General features: G+C 46.8%; 1 protein-coding gene across 9 annotated transcripts in view; it reads left to right on the top strand.

Annotated features, from left to right (window-relative positions):
• ASXL2 (ASXL transcriptional regulator 2) overlaps nucleotides 1-17,820 on the top strand; it is a 228,302-nt gene that overhangs the window by 157,640 nt on the left and 52,842 nt on the right. The window contains exon 1 of one of the 9 annotated variants that reach the window (XM_032762366.2): nucleotides 11,499-11,546. The exons of the other annotated variants lie outside the window; for them this stretch is intronic. Coding sequence (XP_032618257.1) covers nucleotide 11,546 — 1 coding nt within the window. The 5' untranslated portion in view covers nucleotides 11,499-11,545. Of the gene's footprint in view, nucleotides 1-11,498; nucleotides 11,547-17,820 lie in introns of those variants that run through there. 9 annotated transcript variants of the gene reach the window in all.

Raw genomic sequence — 17,820 nt, 5'->3', positions numbered from 1 at the left:
AGACTTGATTCCAACCAACGTGGAAGAATTGGTTGCAAGTCTGGAGGTTGAAGGCAATTTGGGTGAAAGTGGTCATGAAATAAGACATTTCATGATTCTAAGGAAAGAAAGGAGAGCAGCAGAAAAAGGACGAGTAGATTTCGAAAAAACCCAGACTTTAACAACTCAGAAATCTGGTAGGAAAGATCCCCTGAGAAGGAAAGCAAAAGAGAAAACGGAGTTCTGGAGAGCTGGCATTTTCTCAGAGACAGTATTAAAAGCACAGCAGCAAACTATCAGCAGCAAATGATTTACACACTGTCAACCTCTGGAATGGCTTGCCAGAGGGCATGGTGAAGGCCAATACTATAACGGGGTTCAAAAGGGAGCTAGATAGATTCATGGAAGATAGGTCCATCCATGGCCATTAGCCAGGATGGGCAGGAATGGTGTCCCTAGCCTCCCTTTGCCAGAAGCTGGGAAGGGGTGACAGGGCATGAAGTTGATGATAACACGTCTGTTTATTCCCTTTGGGGCACCTGCAATTGGCCACTATCAGAAGACAGAATATTGGGCTTGATGGACCTTTGGTCTGACCCAGTATGGCCGTTCTTATGTTCTAACTATGTTTATGTGAAGGAAAGAGAATAGTAAGAAGCTAATATGGCTCCATCAGGAACTCTTTAATGACCTGAAAATCAAGAAGGAATCCTACAAAAAGTGGAAACATGGACAAATTGCTAAGGATGAATACCAAAGAATAGCACAAGCATGCAGGGACAAAATCAGAAAGGCTATGGCACAAAATGAGTTATACCTAGACAGGGATGTAAAAGGCATAAGAAGAGGTTCATAAATAGATTAGGAGCAAGATAATGGCACAGGAAAGTGTAGATCCTCTACTTAGTGAAGGAGAGCTAATAATGCACACCACCAAGAAGGCCGAGAGGTTGAATGCCTATTTTGCTTCAGTATTCACTAAAAAAGGATAATGGTGGCCAGATGCTTAAGACGATTAATATTAACAACAAGGGGAAAGGAGTAACACAAGCTGAAATAAGTTAAGAACAGCTTAAAGAATATTTAGGTAAATTAGATATATTCAAATCAGCAGGAGCTGGTGAAATTCACCTTAGGGTACTTAAGGAACTAGATGAAGAAATCACTGAAACGTTAGCAAATATCTTTGAAAACTCATGGAGGACGGGTGGGGTCCCAGATGACTGGAGAAGGGCAAATATAGTACATATTTTTAAAAAGGGGAACAAAGAGGACTCGTAGAATTATAGCCAGTCAACCTGACTTTAATACCTGGAAAGATACTTAAATTATTTAACAATCAGTTTGTAAGCACCGGAGGATAACAGGGTAATAAGTAACAGCCAACATGGGTTTGTCAACAACAAATGATGCCAAACTGACCTAATTTCACTCTTTGACAAGGTTATTTGTCTAACGCAGGAGTCGGCAACCTTTCAGAAGTGATGTGCTGAATCTTCATTTATTCACTCTAATTTAAGGTTTCACGTGCCAGTAATACATTTTAACGTTTTTAGAAGGTCTCTTTCTATAAGTCTATAATATATAACTGAATTGTTGTTATATGTAAAGTAAATAAGGCTTTTAAAATGTTTAAGAAGCTTCATTTAAAATTAAATTAAAATGCAGAGCCCCCTGGACCGGTGGCCAGGACCCAGGCAGCATGAGTGCCAGTGAAAATCAGCTCATGTGCCGCCTTTGGCACGCGTGCCATAGGTTGCGTACCCCTGGTCTAACGGATGGGGGGAAATTGTAGACATGATATATCTCAATTTTAATAAGGTTTTTGACACTGACCCTCGTGACATTCTCCTAGGCAAACTAGTGTAATGTGGGTTTAGATGAAGTTACTATAAGGTGAGTGCAGAACTAGCTGAAAAACTGTAATAAAAGAATAATTCTTTGAGTGCTTGTTCATGTCAGTTCCAATCAGGTGTGTGCGCAGCGCGTGCACAGTCATTGGAAACATTTCTCTTAGCAGCTCCTGTCGGGTTAGCTGTGGAGCCCCCTCCCATAGCACCTTCACAGTGCTTAATATATGACCCTGCCGACCCGGCCCCACCTCAGTTCCTTCTTACCGCCAATGATGGTTGTTGGAACTGTGGTCGTTTGCTTAGCAAGTGCTTCCCTTAGCGTTCTTTCATATAGTTAGCTTAGCCTAGTTTAGTTGTAGTTTGTCTTAGTTGTTAGTGTATATATTGTATATAGTGAGGTTTGGGAGCGAGGTTTCCCCAATCACAATCCCCTCGCACCCTTGGGCTCTGGGGCATGCAGCGAGCCCAAGGCTTTAAACCCTGTGGAACCTGCAGCAAGCCTATGCTAACAAGCAACCTCCACAACTCATGTCTAGGAGAGGCTGTGACGAAGTGGGAATGTTCTTAATGTTTTCTCTGAATACTATGTGGGTGCCTCAGTTTCCCCTATGCATTTGTTAGGTATCTAGGTGGGGGGATCAGGGTGTATTTATTGCAGAGCCCAAGAAGGCCCCTGTGATACTGTCTGCACAGAGAATGGCCAGCACTCTGTCTCCTGGCAACTAATGGCCGGGGCCCCTCCTCTGCAAAGATGCCAACGGAAGGTGTTGGAGAACAAAGAGATCAGGTGACCTCCTGGCCCGGGAAGGAGACAAAGGCCAGAGCGGAGGAGGTGGAGAGTTTCAGTTTGGGGCTGGCTGGGGACGAGGAGTGAATGCAGACATGGGTGTCTGGCTCACTGCCCCCCAAAATGGACCCGGCTGAGGGGTCCTGTTCTCTGTAGCTACAAGCTGTGTTAGACCATATTCCTGTTATCTAATAAACCTCTGTTTTACTGGCTGGCTAAGAATCAGGTCTGACTGCGAAGTTGGGGTGCGTGCAGGACCCTTTGGCTTCCCCAGGATGCCGCCTGGGTGGACTCGCTGTGGGAAGCACACAGAGGGGCAGAGGATGCTGAATGTTACAAAGGTCAGACCCAGGAAGGTGGAAGTCATGTGAGCTTCTGGCCCAGAAGCCAGTCTGCTCACAGAGAGGAGACTTCACCAGAGTCTTGACTGGCTTCGTAGGGAGCTGTTCCAGGGCATCGCCCAGGAACTCTGTGACACAGGCGCACCAGACAGAAAGGTGCAAGATCTGCTGGGCTTTCTGCCCCCGAACTAAAAAGGAGTGAGATGTCCAACTGAAGCAGTTGCTCATGGAATCCGCCCTTCGTCCCCAGTCTGCTGCGGCCTGCCAGGACCCCACACCGAGTGCTTCCGTACGGAGTGCCCTGACATTAGTACGTGACGTGGTGCCAAGGAAAGACTCTAGTCTAAGACACCCTCGGCACCAGTGCTCTCCGGCACCGCAGGATGCACAGACAGCCCAGCACCACTCACATTCACCGGTGCTGTACGAGCAGCATAGAAGAGCCAACAGGGCACTCCCTGGTGCAGAAAACAGCAGGACTTGCAGACGTGGTACTGGGGCATCCCATGGAGGAACTCTCAGCATCCAGGCAGCAAGAATCAGCGCCATTGACTTTGGTTCCTTAGGGGGGACCGTCGAGTCTGGTGCACAGCAACTCCTGGGATGGTCAGTGCCAGGTGGAGGAGTTGGAGTTACCCTCCCCCCAGACACTTTTGAAGCCACCAGAGATGTAACGCTTGTCCCCTGCATCATCAACTCAGCAAAGGTGCCCAGCGCAGTACGACATGGCACCACCTTGGTCATCTCATTGAGATCCATGTCTTCAGACTCAGATAGTGACTCGTACTATTCCCATCGCAGCAGGCATATATTTGACAAGCGACAGAGGGCTCCTGTTCGGTGGGCTCGGAGTACCAACCACCCCAGACAGCCAAGGATCGGCCTATGCCCCATGGTTCTGAGGTGACCTTGGTGCAAGCCTCACAGCCGGCCCAGGTCACTGCTGAGACACGACTCATTGCAAGGCCAGGCTACTGTCACCTTGGCTATGGTCCCCACAGAGGCCCCAAACACTGAACAGGAGGAGGTCAGGGAAAACTTTAATATGCAGAAGAAAAATGCTGCTTTTAACCATCTTAATTTAAATGACAAAAGCACAGAAACAGTTACCATGTCAAATCTTTTGTTTTAAACTTTCCCTTTTTTTAGTAGTTTATGTTTAAAACAATACTGTGCCATATTTGCTTCCTCACCTCTGCTGCTGCTTGATTGTATACTTCCGGTTCCAAATGAGGTGTGTGCTTGACTGGTCATTTCATTAAAAATAGTTACCTATCTCTTGTAACTGTTGTTCTTTGAGATGTATTGCTCATGTCCTTTCCAATAGGTGTGCACGCACCGCGTGCATGATTGTTGGAAGGTTTTTCCCCTAGCGGGTTTTTCCCCTAGTTGGGTCAGCTGTGGAGACCCCTGGAGTGGCGCCTTCATGGTGATGTATATAGTACCCTGCCAACCAGCTGCTATCTCAGTTCCTTCCTTCTTGCCAGAATACTGCAGCAGAGGGGAGGCGGGCAGGAGTTGGAATGGATATGAGCAACACATCTTGAAGAACAACAGTTACAAGAGGTAGGTAACTGTTTTTGCTTTTTCGAAGGATTGCTCATGTGCATTCCAATAGGTGACTTCCAAGCAGTTTCCCTGGGGGAGGGGTCAGAGTTCACCTGGTTGCTAAGTGCAGGACTGCCCTGCCAGAGGCTGCGTCGTCCCTCGCCTACTGGGTAATGGCGTAGTGTGACATGAAGGTGCGGATAGAGGACCACGTTGCTGCCTTGCATATAGCCTGGATAGGGACCTGCACCAGGAATGCTACAGATGACATCTGCGCTCTTGTGGAGTGCACTGTAAGCAGAAGGGCTAGAATTTTAGTCAGGTCGAAGCACGTCCTGATATAGGATGTGATCCATGATGAAATGCGCTGGGACGAGATCAGAAGCCCCTTCATCCTTTCTGCGATTGCAGTAAAGAGCTGTGGTGACTTACAAAATGGCTTTGTGCGCTCAGTGTAGAATGCTAGGGCACACCTGATGTCCAGGGAATGGAACATCCACTTCCTGTAACTGGCATGTGGCTTAGGGAAGAACACAGGTAAAAATATGTCTTGGTTCACGTGAAACTGGGAGACTACCTTTGGTAGCACCGTGGGGTGAGGGCGTAGCTGCACCTTGTCTTTATAAAAGACCATATAGAGGGGCTCTGAAGTCAGCGCTCTGAGCTCAGATACTCTTCTGGCTGAGGTTAAGGTCACCTTCCAGGAGAAAGGTAGGACAGAGGGCACATCACCATGAGCGTGGGCAGGACCAGGTTGAGGTCCCACTGGGGAATGGGCTGTCGTATCTGGGGATGAAGTCTGTCCAAGCCCTTGAGAAACTGTCCCTCCATGGGATTGCCAAAGACTCAGCTACCCGCTGCCCCCAGGTGGAAGGCCGAAATGGCAGCCAGGTGTACCTTGAGAGATGAGCTTGCCAACCCCTGCTGCTGGAGATATAACAGGTAGTCCGAAATAAGGGGAATTGGCGCTAGCTGCAGTTTGGTGCCCCGCTGCAGATACCAAATGGAAAAGTACTTCCACTTTGCCAGGTATGTGGCATGAGTGGAGGGTTTCCTACTTCCCAGCAGGACCTCCCTCACTGGGTTTGAACACTGAAGCTCAAGAAGGTTCAGCCATGGAGTTTCCATGCCTTGAGGTGGAGGGACTCCACGTTGTGATGTTGCAGACAGCCGTGGTCCTGGGTGGTTAGGGTTGGGCACACAGGAAGGGCTACTGGCCTGTCTACTGAGAGGTTCAACAGCGTGGTGAACCTCTGCTGGCAAGGCCACGCTGACGTTATGAGGCTCAGGTCTCAGTGAACCTTGAGGAGGACTCTGTGTGTAAGAGGGAAGGGCGAGAACCCGTAAAGCAGGTGACATGTCCATGAAAGGTGAAAGGCGTCTGCAGTGGAGCCTGGGCTGTGGTTCAGGAAAGAGCAGAACTGCTCGCACTTTCTGTTGCTCCACGTTGTGAACAGGTCTATGTGGGGAGAGGCCCACCTCTGGAAAATTGAGTCGAGGCGGTCGGCTAGCTCGTTTTGCACTCCTGGAAGGTACAGCGCCTCTAGGTGTATCGAGTGGGCGATGCAAAAGTCCCGCAGCTCGAGGGCTTCTTCGCACATGAGAGAGGAGCGAGCACCACCTTGTTTGTTTATATAGAACATCGCTGCAGTGTTGTCCATCACCAACACACATGTGCCCTGAAGGCAGGCCTGGACCGCTTGGCATGCTAGACGAACCGTCCTCAGCTCCCTTACATTGATGTGCAGCGATAGTTCTGCGTGGGACCATAGGTATTAGCTTCTGATATTGCCCAGGTGCACTCCCCAGCCAAGCACCAAGGTGTCAGTGACTAGGGATAGCGTAGGTTGGGGTTTGGCAAAGTGTACTTCCGCACAGACCACTATCGTGTCCAGTGGGTCCCTGCCCGGCCTGTGCATCCACACTAAGCACGCCCCTGAAGGGGCCGAAGGCATAACCTGGCATGCTGGACCATATATGTGCAGGCTGTCATATGCCCCAACAGTTTCATGCAATTTCTGGCCGTGGTTGTGGGGAATCAGCGAAGGTTTTTGAGAATGTCCCTGCGTGCTTGGAAGCACATGTCCAGCAGGAATGCCCTGGCCTGTGTGGAGTCCAAGAGAGCTCCTATGAAGTCTGTTCTCTGTGTTGGGGTCAGTGTGGATTTGGGCACATTAATATGAGGCCAGCGTGTGGAGTGTGGCCCAAGCCAGCGACAAATGCTCTGCAGCCTGTGCTTGCGACTCAGCCTTACATAAAAACGGCCGTACTGGGTCAGACCAAAGGTCCATTTAGCCCAGTATCTGTCTGCCGACAATGGCCAATGCCAGGTGCCCCAGAGGGAGTGAACCTAACAGGCAATGATCAAGTGATCTCTCTCCTGCCATCCATCTCCATCCTCTGATGAACAGAGGCTAGGGACACCATTCTTTAACCCTCTCTGGCTAATAGCCATTTATGGACTTAGCCACCATAATTGATCCAGTTCCCTTTTGACCATGTTATAGCGTCCAGCCTTCACAACCCCTCAGAAGGAAAGTTCCACAAGTTTGACTGTTGCGCTGCGTGGAAGAAGAACTGCTTCCTTTTAAATTGTTTTAACCTGCACCTTTTAATTTCATTTGGTGACCTTATTCCATTATTATTGGGAATAAGTAAATACTTTTTCTTTATCAATTTCCTCCACATCGCTCATGAGTTATAGACCTCTATCATATCCCCCCTTAACTCCTCTTTCCAAGCGAAGAGGCCTAGCCTCTAATCTTTGCTCATATGGGACCCTCTCCCCACCCAATCATTTAGTTCCCTTTCTGAACCTTTTCGTAGGCTAGAAATATTTTTTGAGGTGAGAAGACCACATCTGTAACAATATTCCAAAGTGGCGTACCATGTATATATAAGGGCAATACGATTGCTCTGTCTTACTCTCTATCTCCTTTTTATGAGTCCTAACATCCTGTTTGCTTTTTGACCGCCGTCTGGCGCACCTGCGTGGACATCTTCCAGAGAACTGTCCACATGACCAAGATCTTTTTCCTGAATTGTGTAGCTAAATTAGCCCCATCTATTGTATGTTAATAGTTTGGGGTTATTTTTTCCAATGTGCATTACTCCATGTATCCCACATTAAATTGCATTTTTTGCCATTGGGGGTCTGCCAATCACTTAAGTTTTGTGAGATCTTTTTGAAGTCTTCCACAATCTGCTTTGTCTTAACTATCTTGAGTATTTTGAGTCACATCTGCAAACTTTGCCACCTCACTGTTTAACCCCTTTCTCCAGATCATTATGAATAAATTGAATAGGATTGGTCCTAGGACTGACCCCGTGGGGAAAACCAGTAGTTACCCCTCTCCGATTCTGAGCATTTACGCAGTTAATTCCTAACCCTTTTCCCGTGTCTTCTAACCAGTTCTCATCCATGAAAGGAACCTTCCCTTTTATCCCATGAGCACGCTTAAATTTATGTTAACAGCCCTTTGTGAGGGACTTGGTCAAAGGCTTTCTGGAAATCTAAGTATACTATGTCCACATGGTCCCCTTTGGTCCACCGTTGTTGACCCTATCAAAGAACTCGTAAAGATTAGTAAGAACCGACTTTCCCTTTACAGAAACCATGTTGACTATTGCTCAACAGTTAATTTTCTATGTGGTCTGACAATTTTATTTTAACTATTTGTTTCGACTAATTGCCTGGTAACTTGACGTTAGACTTACCGTCCTGATTGCCGGGATCACCTCTAGAGCCCTTTTTAAATTTGGCGTTACTAGCTACTTCCAGTCACTGGTACTGAGCTGATTAAGGACAGTACATAATCTTAGTTAATAGTTCGCAACTTCACATTTGAGTTCTTTCAGAACTCTTGGGTGAAATGCCATGGTCCTCGGTGACTTGTTAATGTTGAGTTTATCAATTAATTCCCAAAACCTCCTGTTAGTGACACTCAAGCCTGGTGATAGTTCCCTCAGATTTTGTCCACCTAAAAAGCCAAGCTCCGGTTTGTGTGAATCCTCCCTAACATCCTCAGCCGTGAAGACGAAGCAAAGAATCCATTTAGTTTTCCTGCAATGACTTTATCGTTTACGTGCCCTTTGTATCTCGATCGACAAGGGACCCCACGTTGTTTTAGCAGGCTCCTGGCTTCTGATGTACTATAACATTTTTGTTTATCACTTTGGAGTTTTGGCTAAGCCGTTCTTGCAAACTCTCTTTGGCTTTGCTCATTACACTCTTGCACTTAAGCTGGCAGTGTGTTAGGCTCCTTTCTATTTGCCCTCACAAGGATTTGACTTCCAGTTTTTAAGGAAAGTCTTTTTATCTCTCTCTTGCTTCTTTACAGTTGTAAGGCCAACGGTGGGCCCTCTTTTAGTCCGTTTCTGGTTTCTTAATTTGGGGTATACATTGAAGTTGGCCGTATTATGGTGTCTTTAAAAAAGGCCCATGCAACTTGCAGGGATTCACTTTCATTAGTCACTGTACGTTACTTTATTAACTAACCCCCTCTTTTTGCATAGTCCCCCTTTTGAATTAGAATGCCACAGTGTTTGGGCGTTGAGTGTTCTTCTCACCCACAGTGAATGTTGAATGTATTGGATATGGTCATATGTCCAAGTGGGCCTGCTTATAGTTTACCTCCTGGACAGCTGCCGCGCTCACACCTCAGGATTAAATCTAGAGTTGCTCTCCCTTGTGGGTTCCCGGTACCATGCTCCATGAAGCAGTCATTTAAAAGTCGAAAAATTTTATCTCGCATTTCGCTTGAAGTGAAATGTCCAGTCATATGGGGATCATAATTGAAATCCCCCCACTATTATGGGATTCTTCATTTTGATAGCCTCTCTAAGTCTCCGTACATTTCAATCAATCAACTCTTTATAGTCCTGGTCGGTGGTCGATATAGATCCCTAATGTTATATTCTATTAGGAGCATGAAATTCTATCCACAGCGTCTATAGAATATGTGACTGCTTACGATTTTGTACTTCATTGAATCACATTTCTTTACTATAGCGCCACGTTCCCCCCTGCAACGACCTGGTCTGTTCCTTCCAATGATATTTTGTGTAACCCCAGAAATGATTGGGTCCCATTGATTGTTCAGTCCACCAGGTTTTCCTGTGATCCTGTTACAATCAATAGCCTCCTTTACACAAGGCACTCTAGTCAGCCCAGCCTTATTTTAACTTCTATGCATTCTGTGTACAAGCATAAACTTTGCCTGTTTTTCTGCCTTTTCTGATGTGCCAGATTCTTTTTTTCATGTGACGTTATCAAATCTGATCTGGCCTACATATTCTCTTCCGCCTCTGTTCTGAACTATAACCTGAGATTCCTGTAATCAGACTGTTCCCTAAGAGAATTGTGTCCGATCCATCATGCTCCCCGGCAGCAGTCCGGCGTTCCCCCATCTCCTAGTTTAAAAAATTGCTGTACTAAAACCTTAATGTTAGTGCAGCAGTCTGGTTCACTTTGGTTTAAGGTGGAGCCCATCTTTCACCGTATCAGGTCCCCCCAATCCCAAAAGTTTCCCCAGTTCTAAGAACGTAAACCTCCTCTCTACAACCATCGCCTCATCCAACGCATTGAGACTCTGAGCTCTGCCGGCTACCTGGCCCTGCGTGTGGAACTGAGCAATCTGAAAATTGCCCCCAAAACAAACCCCCAAGAGTCCTGGATTCAGCCTCTTCCCTAGCAGCCCTAAATTTGGCTTCCAGTCATCTCTCCACTTCCCGATGTCATTGTACTACTGTACACACGACACAGCTCCTCCCCAGCACTACACATAAGTCTGGTCCTATGATGCCTCACAGAGTCCGCAACCCTTCGCCCACGCAGGCAAGTCACCATAACGGTCTCTGGGTCATCAAACAAACCCAACTATCTATGTTTCTAATGATCGAATCTCACCATTACTAACTACTGCTTTCCTAAAACTGGGTTCCCTCCCGGAGAGGTAACCTCAGTGCGAGGGCAACCCCACCCATTTGGAAGGAGGGTCCCAACTATGGGAAGGTTCGCTCCGCTCCCATTGAGTGCTCTGCTTCCCGGGCCTTCTTCCTCTCAGCCAGCACAGAGGCTGTCTAGTGAGGTTGGGAACAATTCCTCTACAGTGTCCCGATAAGCCCTTCAACATACCTCTCGGCTCTCCTTAGCCTTCCAGTTCCGCCACCCCTGCCTTCCAAATTCATGACGTTGGTCCTCTGAGGCGCCAGAGCTCTTGCAGACCGATCCACAGACGAACCGAGCCAATTGCTACGCCACCTGCCCACAGGGCAGGGAATATAACATGCGACACTCAGCGCAATAAACTGGCTAGCCCCCACTCTGCTGCTGGGCTTCTGCCTGCATTGTCTCCTAGTTAATGAAAGGGTGGTTTAAAGAAAGGGGTTTTGGAATATGGTTTGGATTATAGGTTTTAAGGGGACTACTGGGGAACAGGTAGGACCGACAAAGGACCCCCCTTCCCTTGCAAAACTCCCTGTTAGCAGCCCCTGTTCACGAGCTCCCTGGTCACTTGTGCGCGGCTTTATAAAGCCCTGGCCTGAGTTAATGCCTCGCCCACTGATTAAGGCTCAGCCAATTACCAGAGGCTTCGAGCTTTCAAACCTTCCTTTGAAGCTCACAGCCTCCAGCTGCCAGCCACAGCACACAGTCCTTCAAACAAACAACCAAACAAACAGACTGGCAAACACAAGCTCAGCATACAGCAAGTAACCCCCAAATACAAACACACACACACTGCAGACAGTCACTTACCCCACAGATGGTGTATTTGCTCCTCCTTCACCTGGAGAACTCCCTTGCAAAGCTCCCTGTTAGCAGCCCCTGTTCGCAAGCTTCTTGATGAGCCAGTCATCCAGGTACGGAAACGCTTGCACCTGACATTTGCGGAGGAAGGCTGCCACGACCACTATACATTTAGTGAATACCCATGGGGCCGCCAAGAGGCCAAACGGGAGCACCCTGAACTGGTAATGCTGACTGCTGACCACAAAGTGAAGAAAACGTCTGTGGGCCGGGATAATGGATATATGGAAGTAAGCATCTTTCAAGTCGAGGGCAGCGTGCCAGGCCCCCAGATCCAGGGGAGGAATGATGAAGGCCAGAGAGATCATGTGAAACTTTACTTTCCTTATGAATGTGGTGAGGTCTCGCAGATCAGGATAGGCCGGAGCTCACCCTTGGAATGGGTCCCTAGCCTCCTTCTGTCAGAGGGTGGAGATGGTTGGCAGGAGAGAGATCACTTGATCATTACCTGTTAGGTTCACTTCCTAGCATTGGCCACTGTCGGTAGACAGGATACTGGGCTGGATGGACCTTTGGTCTGACCCAGTATGGCCATTCTTATCTTCTTAGGGGGATGAGGAAATAGCGGGAGTAGAACCCCTTGTCCCTGAACTCCTGAGGAACATCCTCTATTGCCCCTAGAACGAGGAGCAATTGGGGGGAGGGATAGCTCAGTGGTTTGAGCATTGACCTGCTAAACCCAGGGTTGTGAGTTTAATCCTTCGAGGGGGCCACTTAGAGATCTGGGGCAAAAATCAGTACTTGGTCCTGCTAGTGAATGCAGGGGGCAGGACTCAGTGACTTTTCAGTTCTGAGAGATAGGTATATCTCCATATATCAAATATATCACCTCCTGCAAAAGGAGTTGTTCGTGAGAAGGGTCCCTGAAGGGGGAAGGGGTGTGGGAGGGCAGTAGGGAACAGAATTGGATAGGATATCCCATCTCTACCATGCTCACAGCCCAGCAATCTGATGTGATCTGGGACCAAGCATAGTAGAAGCAGGAGAGTTGAGGATCCAAGTTCAATACTGATGCTCTGTCCTCGGGCACATCTTCAAAAATTTGGCTTCAGGCCTGGGGGCTCTTTGGCCAAACCCTGGCCTTGGCCTGAGGAGGACTGTGGCGAGTGCTTCTTATTATTTCTGCCCTGTCTCCTGGACAAGTCTCACCTGAGAGGCCCAGAGCAGAAATGGGATGGGGCTGAGGCTTAAAAGGCTTTCTTTGGGGTGCAGGGGTGTGGATCCCCAAAGACTTCAAAGTCGCCTGCGAGTCCTTAAGGCTGTGCAGGCAAGAGTCTATATTTTGGGCAAACAAGCCTGCACAGTCAAAGGGGAGTATCCCCAACACCTGCAGCCATGCACTGCACCTCATTGTAATAGCAGTGGCCGTGGTCCGAGTCCCCCGTGTTTCACGCGACCTGGAGAGAGGTTCTCGAGACCACTCTGTCCTCCTCAACGAGTGCGCTAAATTCCCTGCACAAGTCAGCTGGGAGCAACTCCTGGAATTTTGCCAACGAGCTCCAAGAATTGAAAGCATAGCAGCTGAGTACCACTGGCTGGTTGGCACTTGAAACTAGAGCCCCCCGGTTGAGTAGACCTTTCAGCCAAAAAGGTCAAGCTTCTTAGCATCCCGTGACTTCTTATGTGGAACTGGGGACTGTGAGCAGTGCCACCTGGTAACACTAACCTTATGAGCCAGGGAGCGGCACCAGTGCTCCTTTGAGGAGTTCTTTTTCGGTGCTGGGACGCTGCACGCCGATGATGCTGGTGCCATCTCTGGTGCTGCCTGGGGGTGGAAGGCCGACTCCATCAGGTGGAGTCCCACTCTCTCTTAGTCCTGGGTCTAAACCTCCTGCAAAATGGGCACTTGTCTATCTGATCGCCTTCTCCTAAGCACTTGAGATGAGCAGCATGTGGATCACCTGTCGGCAAAGGTTTTGCACACCTCTCGCACATCTTAAACCCCTGTGACCGAGGCCTGCCCCAGTGCCTGGGGAAACTAGGGCGGGAGGAAAGCCCCCCAAAGTAAGCTCAACTAACTACAAAATACTATATAACAAACTAATAACTATTTACAACTAAGAAAAGGGAACCACTAGGTAGGCACTTGGGAATGCAAGAGACTGAGCTTCTCGAATGACTGTCACTGGCGGTAAGAAGGAACTGAGCAGGAGGGGGTCGGCAGGGACCTATGTGCACCACCATGAAGGCACCACTCCAGGGGTCTCCACAGCTGACCAGACCAAAAACCTTCCGATGATCGTGCACGCGGCATGCGCACACCTATTGAAATGCACATGAACAATCACTCGAAGAAGAACTTGGGTGTTCGTAACTCTGAGGTTTTGCTGTAGTGCTAACCAAGTCATTAACCTTTTAAAATCAGATGCAACTCCACCTGAGGACTTTCCAGTTACATCCATCACTTTTATAATATAATTCCAGAGCTTTTGATTGTTTTTGTAACACTAACTCCAAGTGCTCTAGGAATCTAGTAGCATCACGAAGCACAATTTCCCTGCTCCACATAGGATCATGTTTAAAATGTATAGAATGTAACACTAATGCTAACTAACTCTTGCAAGTTACACAGTGAAAGCAGAGCATTTTTAAGAAGACAAACCACACTGCATTTATATTCTCTTTAGATACACTCAAGTTATAGCTGAGCTACGGAAATCTAAAGGAAACAAGCTCAGCTTCTAAAACCTTGTACTTGCAGGAATGAGAACTCCCACAGCAGATGCATGCCCGTTAAACTCATTTGTTGGTTTAAGCTTCTGTATGCGTGCATGTATCTTTTTATTATAGAATCACAGAATCATAGACTTTAAGGTCAGAAGGGACCGTTATGATCGTCTAGTCCGACCTCCTGCACAATGCAGGCCACAGAATTTCACTCACCCACTCCTGTAACAAATCCCTAACCTATACCAGAGCCACTGAAGTCCTCAAATCGTGGTTTAAAGACTTATACCCATGCATGTCTGTATTGTGTGTTCAGAGAGCCATTTATCCTCACAATTTGATAGCCATCACTTGGGGAGCCAGGAGCTAAATTAAACAACTGTGACCTTGCCAATTTTTTTTTTAACTCTTCTGTTTACTCTGCACAATTCATTATGGTTACAGGTGTTAGTACAGGCACAGCAGTCCCCATTGCACAGAGAATGTCAGCATTAAAACAATGCAAAAGGTAGTCAGTCGACTCTCCGAGATGAGAATCCACTTCCCTGCATATATGACGTTTGCTAGTTTAAAGGAACAGAGAGTTTGGCATGTAGTTTGTAATTCAGACTGTGCTTCGTACGACTGTGAGAAATTAAAGTGAGGCAAAGCAGTTGCCTCTAGTGGTTTTAGCTATTCTGCTGCACACAAAACTAGTAGTTTCTGACTTGATTGGTTTCAGAGAGGATGTGGTTTATGTTCCTGCTATTCAAATGTCTCAAAGCGAATAGCAGCCAACTGTTCCTGAGTCTATGTGTGAACCTGTGTTTATGTACAGGAGTTGTATGCAAGAATTCAGTCTTTTATACCAGGGCTGGGGCCCAGAGGTTACCTAACCAAGGCCTATTCTTTCAACTCGCTGGCAGACTGAGGAATGTACCAAATTTACAGCTGTCCTCATCCTTTATAAGAGGGGAAGTCTGTGAACACTTTGGGTCCCTCATCCAATGTGACTAAGCTTTTCATATCAAGATGGAGGTATAGCTTCCATAAACTCCATATCAGCATCCGCCGCCAAGTTCATTGCTATGCATTTAACAAGATTTAATTTCATTTGCCATCATATTGTCGATTCACCTGTCTTGGCTAGGTCTGTCTGAGGTTCCTCAGTCCTCGCTAGTCCTGATTAACTTGGTGTCACCTACAGCTTTTGCTGCCTCATTACTCACCTCCCTTCCAAACCATTAATAAATATAGTGACAACACTAGACCTAGTGTGGAACCTTGAGGAATCCCCACTGTAATCTTTTGTCATCATGAAAATTGACCTTTTCGTCCTACTTGTTGCTTTCTGTCTCCTAGCCAGTTTTTGATCCATGACAATACTTGGTCTCTCATCCATGACTACTTAGTTTCTTTAGTGGTAGCCATGTTAGTGTATATCCACAAAAAGAACGAGGAGTACTAGTGGCACCTTAGAAACTAACAAATGTATTTGGGCATAAGCTTTCATGGGCTAAAACCCACTTCATCAGATACATGGAGTGGAGAATAGAGTAAGAAGGTAGATAAATACACAAACACACACACACACACAACGTGAAAAGATGGGTGTTGCCATACTCACTCTAAAGAGACTAATCAGTTAAGGTGGGCTATTATTAGCAGGAGAAAAAAAAACTTTTGTAGTGATAATCAGGATGGCCCATTTCCAACAGTTGACAAGAAGGTGTTAGTAACAGTAGGGGGAAATTAGCACGGGGAAATAGTTTTTAGTTTGTGTAATGACCTGTCCACTCCCAGTCTTTATTCAAGCCTAATTTAATGGTGTCCAGTTTGCAAATTAATTCCAATTAGCAGTCTCTCATTGGAGTCTGTTTTTGAAGTTTTTTCGTTGAAGAATTGTGACTTTTAGGGCTGTAATTGAGGTTGAAGTGTTCTCCGACTGATTTTTGAATGTTATAATTCTTGATGTCTGATTTGTGTCCATTTATTCTTTTGCACAGAGACTGTCCGGTTTGGCCAGTGTACGTGGCAGAGGGGCATTACTGGCACATGATGGCATATATCACATTGGTAGATGTGCAGGTGAACGAGCCCCTGATGGTATGGCTGATGTGATTAGGTCCTATGATGGTGTCCCTTAAATAGATATGTGGGCAGAGTTGGCAACAGGCTTTGTTGCAAGGATAGGTTCCTGGGTTAGTGTTTTTGGTGTGTGGTTGCTGGTAAGTATTTGCTTCAGGTTGGGGAGACAGGCCAGTCCTTGCTTACAGACATATTGTTTCTCTAAACTTTGTTCCATTGTGTCAATTGATCAGTTTATAGGTGAATAGTTGAAGTCCTCCATTATTATCATTTGATCTCAGCACTGTCCATTTCTTTTTCTTAATCTGCAGGCTTGAATCTGTGGGTCTTTTAGCTAAAGCACTACCACCCTACCCCTTGTTTTTCCCATGTAATTCTTAGTCAGGTACTACAGTATCCTATTGATATATTTTTCTTTTGGTCATTCCACCATGATTCTGTAATGCCTGTTTATATCAAAATCCTTGTTCATTGAAAGGCATTCTAGTTCTTGTATTTTTGCATTGAGTCTCATATTTGCACGTAGACATTTATAGTTTTTATTTTTGACCAGTTGGCTGTTTTTATTTAACTCTTTAATCTGACACCCTGCTGATTTCACAGAAGTTTTCTGTGGTCTTTTCTTGTCCTTGTTCTGCACCTGTTGTATTTCGCACCCCACCCTTTATTGGATTAATTTATCATTGTATTACCCATGTCCTGAACAGATGTATCTGTATCACTGAAGTGCTCCTTAACTCCTGATGGCTTTCTCACGTCGTTCCAGTGATGGGCACCAATATTCATTCCTGCTCAGAGGCAAAACTCTGAGCAGGAATGAATGAAAGTGAGCACAGAGCAGCATGGTAGGCAGTACGGGTGACTGTGCTCTCATGGTGATTGCTTTGAGTATCTTGGCCCAAGCAGGCGTACACAGATCACATGATCTGCAGTGATTTAGGTCTCTGGGAATTGTCCCCATCCTGGTTTCTTTGTTGCAGTGAGACTCCTTGCAAAGTCGAAATAAGCTGTAGATTGAGGCCTTGTTTCATGTGGGGAGGTGGAATTCCTACAATTATGGAAAACCCTCTTCTGTTCCTGTAGAAGGCATTGCCACTTCAGCACTACTGTGGCGTAGCTGCGGCACTGTACCTGTACCACTAGAAGGCCCATAGTGGAGAGGTGGCCTTAACAATAAAGGCTTCTTTTTTTCTCTCTAGGGCTGTGTATCTTCTTAGGGTGCAGGAGAGAGGTTAGAATCATGTTCTTCCTTTAATCTCCATTTAGTCATCAGTGCTCCCCCTCTGAACTCAATGGTGGTGCAGAGTTTATATGATCATAAGAGATGCTGTCATACAACATGATTATAAGACAGTGGTTCCCAGTCATTTGTGGACTACTGTACCAGTTTGACCAGACTAAGACATCAGTTATACTGGTCAGTACCCGCCACTTTCCTTTCAGTTGTGAATCAGCTAACCCAGCATAGTGTTTGAGCTACGCCAAACTGCCATCTTGTGGTCTTGAGAGCAGCCCAGGGTCTGTGGGATTAGAGCACAAATAACCGAATAAGGGATGGGCAGCAGAGGTACTCTAGGGCCCAGCACGGGGGCCCATCAGAAAGGGCTTGGTCTTGCTCCCATTGAAGACAGTTGCCACCCCTCCATTGCCTTAACTGAGAGTAGAACTGGGTCAGCAGGTAGTGAGGGGAAGTCACAAAACCCTGAGGGGTGAGGACTGATACGTGCAGCACTAGTGTGGGAACCACAGTGTCAAAGAGTGAAAAGAGGC

The sequence above is a fragment of the Chelonoidis abingdonii genome, chromosome 3, assembly GCF_003597395.2.
Source record: "Chelonoidis abingdonii isolate Lonesome George chromosome 3, CheloAbing_2.0, whole genome shotgun sequence".
NCBI classification, from domain to species: domain Eukaryota; kingdom Metazoa; phylum Chordata; order Testudines; family Testudinidae; genus Chelonoidis; species Chelonoidis abingdonii.
Note: the sequence above shows the minus strand (reverse complement) of the source record. Positions and strands in the feature narration are given on the sequence as shown.